Raw genomic sequence first — 11,134 nt, 5'->3', positions numbered from 1 at the left:
TATATATTATATATAGTTCCTTTTCAGAGGTAGTGAATTATATAGTTAGGAAACTTTTATACTTAGACGATTCTACCGGTTTAGTTAATCACAGTTTGATCGAAGTTACTCTTTTAAAATACGGTTAACAATTGGTATTATCAATGAAGTGACGCTGCGACTAAATTTTTTTATAGTTAAATACATTGCAATTATATATTGCAACTATTATTGATATAAATATCCTATAAATGGCCTTGGATTAACTTTCTAAGCAAGGTATAAAAGAGCATCTAAAGAAAAGAACATGAGTCGCTTTGTTTGATTTGACTTACCGGAGCATCACACGGAGAAACATAAAGACGAGAGAGAAAATTGTATACACTATTTATATCGAGATAAATGAACGAATGAAAAATTAGTCTTCGAGTTTCGATAACAATTTTGAAATATAGAACTCTTTGTGACTTATAAAGAGATTAAGTTTCATATAAGATAGAGATTTGTAATTTAAAACTATTTTAGTTTATATGTGTATGGAAGATATACTGATAACGCATTCTGATATAGGTGTAATATGAGATGGTTTCTTTCAGCTTCGACTGAAGCAGCGTTAGAATATATTCACATAATTGTTTTAAATAATTTATATTATGAAATGAAAAGTGACTTAACGGGCAATATGATTGTTTTCAGAAATGCGCCAGTCAGGAAACACTTGAAGAATGTGTACGGTTGCCTGTCTTTGTCCACCGTGTCAGCGGCTGTTGGAGCTTATGTGCATATGTATACGCAATTCCTGCAGGCCAATCTGCTGACGAGTATCGGCACCCTGGGCTTTCTCATTGCGCTGATGACAACATCCGACAATGGCAAAAACCAAAAACTGCGTCTCGGTTACCTCTTGGGATTTGCATTCCTATGTGGTCTTGGTTTGGGGCCTTTGCTCGAATTGGTAGTCAGCATAGACCCGAGCATTGTAATAACAGCATTAGTTGGTGAGTCAACTGTGTATTGATTTAACTGTTTTGCGCTTTATTCGTTTCCATTTTATCCGTTTGTCTTGAGATAAGGCACTGCTCACAATCGATTACATTGATCCGAAATTAATTAACTTGATTCTAAAGTTAAAGTAAAATTGATTTCGCCAAAGTCTACTTTTACGCACACTATACTCGAACAACAAATCGTTGAGTTAACAATTTTCGTATATTTACAGAACATTTTAAAAACGCTGATAAGATACGTTAAATAATCAATTAAGTCAGTGATGCACAACCTACAGGCTACCTGTAAATTTTTCGCGGTCAACCAATTTGCAGTCGAAAATATAAAATCGAATTTTTTTATTATTCAGTAAACGAAATAAACATGGCTCCAAAAATTTTACCTAAAAATAGCCTTTTGAAAATAATCTTTAAAATGGTTGCACATCATTATGTTAAGCTATTACAAAATGAGTACATTGATCAGCAATATCTGAACTGTCTATCGTCTGTAAAAAAAACTTTAGACGCATTTCCCATAGATATGTTCTTATATTCTTTCTATGTTAATTAGGTATGCAATAATTGTACAAAAAAATGTTTACAGGCACGACGGTCGTCTTCGTTTCCTTTAGCATTTCTGCGCTTTTGGCTGCACGTGGCCGTTGGCTGTTTCTTGGTGGCACCTTGATGAGCATGATGAACGCTATATTCTTGGTCTCCCTTGTCAATATGTTCTTGCGTTCGACCTTCCTCTATCAAGTGCACCTATATGTGGGATTATTCGTTATTTGCGGCTTCGTCATTTACGACACGCAACTGATCATCGAGAAGTACGACATTGGTAGCAGAGACTTCATCATGCACTCTTTGGATCTGTTTGTCGACTTTGTAATAATTTTCCGACACCTCCTTGTGATACTTACGCAAAAGGTAAAGTATCCTGATGAATTAACTATTACTTTATAAAGATATCTCTTAAAATTGCCGCGTTATTTTTCGCTGATGTACAAAAGGAATTTTAGATTATTATTCTTTTAATTTTAAAACAATTGATTATTTAGGATATAATTTTCATTAGTCTTAAAATAACTCGTGTAAAAGCAAATAATACAAATTAGAAAGAGTAAATCGATAACTACTATGTTTACGGGCTCGGTTTGCGTCGACACTAAGTAGATTAAAAGATCGATCGGGCGTTATAGCGTTGAAATAAAACATTATGTAGAACAATACGAAACGTTGAATAATAAAAAATGCTAGAGATGTTTCTAGCGGTATAAGAAAAAGAAAAAAAGTATTTAAATCGAAAAAAAAAATAATAAAATTATCTTTGTTTACGTTTTGTATCTCTGATCTTATTATTTTAAAACAAATATTTAAATGCATATATATTTTGTTACGAATAAGAGAAACAATTTCTCTAAAAAATTGAATTATAGTTAAAAATATATATTAATTTAGAAAATATTTGCATTTTTTATATTTGAATTTTTTCCCCGTTTCAGGAATTGTCCAAGGATTCACGCAAGCGTAAAGATTAAGCAAAAACAAACTGAATAATTGAGGTGCATTCAAGTAAATCCATAAACTAGAGGTCTTCATGTAATCTATCCATACCTAGGTATTTGTGTACATATACATACCGGAAAAAATTATATAAATACCGATATACACCACGTCATATACGTATATATGTATAACATCTCTTTAGCGAACGCGAAACTATATTTACTATATTGAAAAAAAAAAGGAAAATGTTAAATACACACAGTTCGTTTACTATAAATGAAATCGGCTTCTCTTACGTCCAATTACAAACGAAGACATGTCGTAATTTATTTTAGTCATGTCTCTGAGTTATAATTCTCCATCAAACTTGTATACATATATATATATATATAATATAAATTAATTGTGTATTATATTTTCAACTTTCAATAAACTAATTTTCCCAATTTTTCTTTTTTTATTTCATAAATAGGATATGGGTAATTAAATAAGTCGATCGATTCGATTGTATGTTTACACATTACAGATCTTATCTATGTTGTCTATTTGAATATTGACTTTATACGAACGTAACATACATATGTAATATTTAGTTCTGATGAATATAAAAAGATCACGCGAAAAGAAAGACAATAAGAAATACATGTCACATGTATAGAATAAAGAGTGACTGCTTCCATTTTGCGAAATGTACAAGCACTTACAATGTGTACAATATGTGTACAAGTTGTTTATAATAATAGTGGGTCAATCGTTGATATTTCTTACGAAGATGACATTAGTATGGTCGCTGACGGTCTCTATCCCTGTCACCTCGACTAAAACAAAGTTGAAAATGGACGAGTCATTAATCGATATATTCAGGTTTATATCTGTATAAAACAGTTTGACGTAAATTTTGCACCCCCCTTCCTTCCCCAACATATCGACGAAAAGTAAAAGTTCGTGAAGAGTTGAACATTATGCAAGAAATATGAAGGGTAAAACCTACCCGCTGCCACCCCTCATGGGACCGCCTCGTCCACCGCGGCCGCCTCGGTCTCCACCACGGAAACCGCCACCGCCTCTGCCACCTCGGTCACCTCCACGTCCACCTCGATCGTTCCTGAAACCGCCTCTGCTTCCGCGGTCGCCACCTCGGCCACCACCTCCTCTACCGCCACCACCACCGCCACCACTGCCACTGCCGCCGTAACTACCAAGACCTTCTGGTTTCGCGCTCTTGCAGAGATTACACTGATCCCGCCACGCGAAATTCGTGTTGCCGCAGTCGGGATTGGGACACCTGTTTCAAGATATTTTTAGTTTTGCACCTCAATATTTCACTATCAAGGCATAGGTTTGTTTTAATATATAATAACATGCCGATATAGCAAAAATTGTAAGTTCTAACATACCAATACTCATATGTACTAAAATTAAAGTATAGTTCGCTCGTATGCTAAGCAATGCATAATATGACGTCTGTGATCGAGTCAATAAAGAAATTAAAAATAGTTTTTAATTTCATTTTGATTTTACACGCTCAATCGAGTAAGACGTTTCTCTGTCTCTTTATTACATTTCTGATTCCAATTATGAACAGTTGCGTTACTTTTTTGATAATGAAAAATTGCAGACTAATTGCCTAAACAATGGACTGAATTATATTCTTAAATAATACGGGATCTTGATACAGAAGTTATATTAGTATGTACGTCATCTTCTTGAATATAAGAATCGACTATGAATACCGACTTTAGTGTATGAGCACTCAAAGCAAACGCAGCCATAATCAGACATTCACACATTTTCTTAAATATAATATTATAATACTATTATATATTATAACAAATAAATTAAAGATTATTATATATTGTATTCACCTCCAGTCGCCTCCGCGGCCGCCACTATCACGACGATCGTCGCCACCGCCTCCACGATGATGATCGTCGCGATCGCCGCCTCCGCCACGACTGCCGAAACTACCACCCCGACCTCGGCCACCGCCGCCACGACCACCGCCCATGCGGCTACCCTGCCAATTGCTTTTGTGCTGCGCCATTTGCACCTTTATTGTGCTGCCTTTAAAATCTTTGCCATCAAACCAGCTAATAGCTGAGCGTGCGGCGTTTTGATCATCATACGTGACTGTTGCCTCGCCCTTCGACTTTCCCGTGTTCTTGTCTTTGTACATCCAAACTTTTGGTTTGCCCGTGCGTTTGTCATGCTGTAAACATCAAGTCTTCGTTGAACATTTAAATGTGATTTGATTTCATTATCGCTTTCGTACTTCGCATTTAATTCCAAACACTCTCGGTTTTTCATTCGAGATAACATTGCAGTATTGGCGATTAGATTAGAACTTCAAACATAGATGCGTGATGTAAATACTGTGCCTATATTCTGTACGCGTCTACCGACAGTTGTCGGTGCCGTTAAATAACGATAGCCAATAAGAACTGCACTTTTCTCCTGGAACAGTCCTTATCATTGGCTATCGTTAATTATTGACACCGACAACTGTCGGTAGACGTGTACAGAATATGGGCCCTGATCTACATATCGCTCATTTGTTACGATATAACTCGAACAACAAAGTTTTCCAAAAAATTAATTTAAATATTTTAAAAGTTTGTAACATTAATTTTTTGGCGAAAAGAGGAATACAATTTTTTCAAAGCATTTTTCTTTTTTCTTTCTTTTTGTTCTTTTCCTGTAAGTAATTCTAAATTGGCCAAGTTAACAAATGAGCGATATATATATGGAAGAATACATACTTTAATAATGCCAATCGCTCCAAAATGTTGACAAATTTCTTCTTCGGAGATCGATGGATCCATACCGGATACAAAAATAGTATCCTCTTGTGTAACCATTCCGTCACCGCCACCGCTGTTACGATCACTGTAGCCGCCTGCAATGGACCGAAAGTAATGATTTGTCGCACAGAAACGTTTAAGTTAATAAAATAAATATTCGCGCATCTACCGACCCTGGAGCTACTACTTTACTTCGTTCTATTTTAAAAGATATAAGGAAAGTGTTTCCGGTTGCGCATCCTTTTGTATTTTTTGCTTGCTTTGACTGCGCAGGAGCTTGGAAACGCCGTCCGTATATCTTCCTCGGATTCATCACTTTTCAGTAAAAATTATGGAGTCGTATACTCGAAGTTATTGTATTCCCGATGACACAACATTCTTAGTAAGGAACAGTCGTTTATTTTCGAGATGTTAGTTACCACACATTTTTAATAGCCTCTACAATCTTGATTGTGAAGGATTTCCTGCCTTTTTTTTTTTAACACGAGCAGAAGCGGAAAACGGATGACCAGTTTTCGTTTGGGTAACTTTCTATTTGTTCAGAATTTGAGTTTACAAGTAATAAATCGTATATACCAGCAAAAGCAAGAGATGTTCTTTTCTCTTTTGGAGGGTATTAAAGGAGGCTTATAAAGTATCATATATTTTAACAACTAAATGTATATATCTAATTATACATCTAAGGATATTCTTATAACGTTATCACCCAGCATATTTAGCATAATTATTGCTACTCGTTACGCATGTTTTCCATTTTTTTTTTCTCACGAGGTCTTAAAAGGAACACACAATTATATTCAATAATAAGTTCTCACTTAGATACCCATTTTTCTGCATAATTTCCGTACTTCGAATTACGTTTGCAGTATACATCGTAATCTCCCTTCGTATCGTGTTATTTATAAAAACGTAATGCATTAGTAGCGGTCTAATATTCCCATTAACACCTAACGATATACATAGAACACAGGGTTGCAGCTGAACATACAAAAGGGCTGCAACATTATTTCTTACCCTTGACATTTAATCACAGAATTGGCAAGTAGCTCACCAGCTGCCTTTTATTTATTCTTCTCGCGCTTTGTACGTTTATATGTATTTGAAAATAGATCGATCATATAAAAAATCAATCACGATTATCGTATCGTGCACAACTATTGTTCTATTGTCACTAATTGTTCACTCGCAATACCCTTTTTTTTTTTTTTACCTTTTAGGAACCTTTCGACCTTTTAAGGGATTTCCCAAAATAGTTTTCCTACTGCACAATATCAGCGATGACATGCACAGTGCGGAAATCGATTGGGTAACGACAGTCATTTACGGAATGTATGAAAGATCTAATTTTGGTAGACGCACGGAGATGTCCTACTCTTATAAAAAAAAAAAAAAGAAAAAAAGTTTCGCTTAACACGATAATACAGGAAAACGACATTCGTGCGTCAGATTTGTAGGATAAAAAAAGCAATTGGTGATCGTAAAATGTATCTGGTCTTTTTTTTTTTTTCAATGATACATCTACAAGCAGAACGCGAACGGTTTTGTATTACATTATCCTCCGTTCTCGCTTACAACGATAATTCGCCGTGCGAGTGTGAGATTGAGAAATATCGCACGCTATTTACTGCACTATCCTAACAATGTTGCATAGCAGCCCTTTCATATAACACCGAGTAACCGAGTATTTAAGATCGTAAATAGTAGAGTGAAAGCTAGAATATTTAGCACCAGACTAGTACAAACAGTCTGGTGCATTTACCTTTGTTATAACCACCACGGCCACCGCCACTGCTAAAACACAGAAGCAGATATACCAATGAGTTGACTCATGGAGAGACTGTGATCGATCGATCGATGCATGGCGAATCGTATGTATGCCGCTCGCCACCTTTCTTCTTGATTGATGTACCTATTTGTCTAAATGTCTGTACAGTCATACCACATCATGATTTACATTAAACCGTTCGTCCTGCCGTAAAATCACGTCCGTCAGTGTCGTTTAGCATGCAGATTTAGAGAACTTTATACAATGTGAGAAACGACGACAAACGATTAAATCGAGAGAGACAAATCGGAGTATTTTGATCGATTCGACGTAACACGAGTCTCGAAGAAAAGACAAATTTCGATAAAAAGCATGCCTAAGTTCTATACTTGAAAATATATACATATATTATATAGATATTTTTTTATTTTTTGAAATAAATAAAAAAAAAGTAAGAGATTACTTGTGTTGTGACTAAAGAACTCTTTGACGGAAAGGAATATTGTTAAGCATTTGCTACAACTCGCCGTTGACTTAGTTGCAGATTGGGACATAGAAATTAGTAAATGCACAGTATAATCGACGTGCTTTGTTTTTAAATTTTTGTTCGTGACAGAAAAGAAAAATATCTTTCGGAAAATACCTATTTTTAAATAATACCAATGGTAGAAGCGACGATATATACACAGTAAAACCATGTATTGCTTGAAGGCAATTAACATATGGAATAATACAATATACAGTTCCACCTTTTTCTAAAAAACTTGTTTCTTTTTTTTTTTAATATGTCGTACAATAACGGTCAGATAAGGCAATATTTCTCTGTAATCTCTTACAACAGACTTTAAATACCTTAGTTGCCTAATTATATATAATACACCTAATAATACAACAGTGGCCCCAGTGGCGACATCAATCGCTTTGTAGTCTAATCGACTTAAGACCTTAGCATTTAGCTGCCATATAATACGTATATATCGTGTGTACATGTATGTATGTACGTGAATGTACGTTACGTGTTTGCTGATATTTCAGAAGCAGCGAATAGTGTCGACATTACAGCCTTTTTACGTCAATTGTCATATACTGTTTATTTTTTTACCTCTTTTTACCTCAGTTATATCTGTCTGTTAAACCTGTAGGCATACTTTAAACACATTAACGCCCAGTCGGGCATAAAACCGATTCGAAATGATTTCAACAAGACTTTTCCATTTACTGGTGTTAAGAACATCATTGCATACCTTTGATTTTTGCTTCGGCAAAAAACGCTTAATGAATGTGGTGGCTGTTGATTTTAATTTAACACACCGGAGTCCGTTGCTCCGATTATTCGCTTCATTATGTGTATTAAAAATTTAGAAAATGAACTTACTTGTAACCACCGCCGGAGCGATCTCCGTAACCGCCGCGGTCGCTGTATCTACCGCCTCCACCGCCACCTCCTTGGCCTAAAACAAATAAGGATAAGTATACAGTATAATCTGCAAGAGAAACAAATCAAGAAAGATTATTTTAATAGTCGTAAAATAGCAGAAGTTTTTAGTATAACTGACAGATTATATAAAATATAGAGGAAGAAATGTAACAAAGAAGAAAAAGGAAGGAAAACTGCAGGAATCAAAATAATCAATTATAAAAAGTATGAGAAAAATATGAACCTCCGCTGTAAGAACCGGAGTTACGATTGTATCCTCCACTGCCACCTCCACTGTTTCCATAGCTGCTGCCATAATTATTACTGTTGTCTCCGCTGCCGCCTCCACTGTAGCTATTTTGGCTACTGTAGCTACCTTGATTCTGTGACTGATAGTCTTGATTACTGGAATTATAGCTGTTGTAACTACTGTAGTTGCCACTGGAGTTCGGAGGCGGTTGACTATATTGATTATAGCTACTCCCGCCAGATGAAGGTGGTGGATACGATGTATCCTGACCAGTTGCCGGAGGTGGCTGGCTATACTGATTATATCCTTGCTGTTGATAACTGGAATACTCTATAAAATTAAATATTTATTTTAACATTCAGAGTTCTTTCGTTAAGATTCTAATATACTGCGTGCTGCATAAAATAAAATTTAATATGGGATCATTAATGTTACAATCTATTTTTGGCTGAACTTTTTGTATTGTTTAGTTTTTTTTCCAACATGGAGAGAAAAAGAAATAGGTAGATAATAGCCATTTGTCAATATTCTTCTCTAAGAATATAAAAATGACAAATAAAAAGAAAATGAAAAGAAAAAATGATAATACAAAAAAGTATTCACAAAATAAAAAAATAAAGATAAAAATATAATGAACAAATTACAAAGAGAAAAAATAAACCATGCAAGTTTTTATAATTTTTTTAGTTTATGTGAATTTGGTAATTTTTACATATAGAAAAAACTACAAGACGAAAAAAGATAAATTTTCTTTCTCACTTTGTAGGTCTGTTATGTCTCAAAAAAGAATTTGCGAAAATTTTTGATTATCTAATGTAAAAGCTTGAAGTTTTTCCTAAAAACTTGTTTTTAAAAAATATACCTATGATTTTTTGTTCTTGAATTATTCGTGAGTTAGGTAAAGGAACGTTTCGATTTTAATTGCTTATAATTTCGTTAAAAATCATAGTATTGCAATTAAAAAATCTTAAAGCTGAAACTTTGCTCTATCAATTAGTACAATCGTTAATTTTTTAAATACACAATACATAATTTTCAGCTAATAAATGAACTTTTCCTCATATCTAATACATATATATATATATATATATATATGTGTACGATTATATGTATATATATATATATAAATTATACGAACGTGTATGATTTTTATGTATATTCAAATAAATTCATAAATGTTAGTACGTTCGTTTAAGAAAGTAACAATTTCAGCGAGCATAAAGATAATATTTCCATTCATTCTCGAGTCCGCGAAATTCCAGCGGTTACCAAATCGAAAATTTCACTCCAGCGTATATTATATACTTCGGTATATTCAACGCCTCTGCTAATCGCCATTTTCACTTGTAATCGACAAGACGATACTGACGATTTGCGAAGCTGGTGTTCCTCTCAGGTCTTCCGACTTAAGCCGATGGTGCGCGTGGAGACATTTCCCGAGATAGCTTATCATCATCGGAACTAAACCATCCTGTTCCGTAAATCGTACAAGTGTAACTTTATTTAAATACTCACGACTGTCCGTCATCGTGCTGTTCCTTCGAATGGACGATGAAGAGATACCGTCGACGGAGACGGAAAGATAATCTTGCTCGAGCGCTTTGGACTCGAAGCAACTTGGACCAGGTCCTTCCTCCTCGCGATCTTCTTTCGCAAATACCCGTCCCTCACGGGACCGCTGTTTAGCAATACGTCTAGCGTCTTCTTCACGAGCTCACGAACCAAGTTGGAATGGTGAAACGACACAGTTACTTGCAGACGGAAGCGGAAACGATAGACCGAGTGGCGTCTTGCTCGCTTCCGGTTGGCGTCGTCCAATGGGAGACGTTGTTCCCAAGGGAATTTTATGACCGGCGTTCGAGTGATTTTTTCTTAGGAGCGTGTTCTGTCGGGTGCTCCCATTTGATTGGTTGGATCTACAAGTAATAACCAATTATGTTCATTTGCTCGGCGAGCAGGTAGCCGCTTCGTCAACTTGAACGTGCACATAGTTTGTAAAGGTTAGAATAATCATTTGATTATTCAATGGGGTATCCAAGATACATTCCAGTCTTATAAATTCATTGGTCCGTATTTAGAACGTATTTTTATTAATAAAAGCGTGCTTTTATCTCTGAAATTCTATGGTATGTGTAATGTAAACTATAACATGTTAGAGCGCTAATATCGTTGTAAGCACGTTCTTAAACAAATGTTTTTATATCTATCTTTATCTAAAGAATGTGTAGAATATTACCTATTTTTTAAAATTATAAATCATCAAAGAGGACAATAAAAATTGAGATATAATGCTGAGATGTTAGGAACATCCTACTTGAGTAATTCGTTAAAAGTATTACATCAATAAAATTAAGTTATACAATGTAAACATAGTAACATAGTTTAGGTACTAAACATTTTTTTTGTAAAATGCTGTTTAATCAG

General features: G+C 34.9%; 2 protein-coding genes across 3 annotated transcripts in view; one reads left to right on the top strand and one right to left on the bottom strand.

Moving 5' to 3' along the window:
* BI-1 (Bax Inhibitor-1) overlaps positions 1 to 2,620 on the top strand; it is a 5,018-nt gene extending 2,398 nt beyond the window's left edge. Inside the window, exons 2-4 of the mRNA XM_018542852.1 lie at positions 676 to 977; positions 1,573 to 1,898; positions 2,474 to 2,620. Coding sequence (XP_018398354.1) covers positions 676 to 977; positions 1,573 to 1,898; positions 2,474 to 2,509 — 664 coding nt within the window. The 3' untranslated portion in view covers positions 2,510 to 2,620. The remainder of the gene's footprint in view (positions 1 to 675; positions 978 to 1,572; positions 1,899 to 2,473) is intronic.
* Positions 2,621 to 3,011: 391 nt separating this feature from the next.
* On the bottom strand, positions 3,012 to 10,446 carry LOC108776336 (RNA-binding protein cabeza). 2 transcript variants are annotated; one of them, XM_018542932.1, is made up of 8 exons: positions 10,226 to 10,446; positions 8,705 to 9,040; positions 8,419 to 8,494; positions 7,038 to 7,069; positions 5,237 to 5,373; positions 4,343 to 4,686; positions 3,469 to 3,762; positions 3,012 to 3,295 (listed from the first exon to the last, which is right to left on the bottom strand). In XM_018542932.1, exons 1-8 carry the CDS (start codon positions 10,236 to 10,238, stop codon positions 3,256 to 3,258), a joined length of 1,272 nt encoding a protein of 423 aa, XP_018398434.1. In that variant the 5' UTR covers positions 10,239 to 10,446; the 3' UTR covers positions 3,012 to 3,255. The 2 variants fall into 2 exon arrangements, with proteins under 2 accessions (XP_018398434.1, XP_018398435.1); XM_018542933.1 differs by having other exon boundaries at positions 7,038 to 7,066.
* Between the last annotated feature and the right edge of the window lie 688 nt (positions 10,447 to 11,134).

The sequence above is a fragment of the Cyphomyrmex costatus genome, unplaced genomic scaffold (genome assembly GCF_001594065.2).
Source record: "Cyphomyrmex costatus isolate MS0001 unplaced genomic scaffold, Ccosl1.0 scaffold35, whole genome shotgun sequence".
NCBI classification, from domain to species: domain Eukaryota; kingdom Metazoa; phylum Arthropoda; class Insecta; order Hymenoptera; family Formicidae; genus Cyphomyrmex; species Cyphomyrmex costatus.
Note: the sequence above shows the minus strand (reverse complement) of the source record. Positions and strands in the feature narration are given on the sequence as shown.

What these genes read in the sequence shown, in the direction of transcription:
- LOC108776336 (XM_018542932.1), bottom strand. An exon ending in GGCCGCGGAGGCGACTGGAG is followed by an intron (nt 3,763 to 4,342) that starts GTGAATACAATA and finishes ATCTTGAAACAG; the next exon opens with GTGTCCCAATCCCGACTGCG. An exon ending in CCCATGAGGGGTGGCAGCGG is followed by an intron (nt 3,296 to 3,468) that starts GTAGGTTTTACC and finishes ACTTTGTTTTAG; the next exon opens with TCGAGGTGACAGGGATAGAG.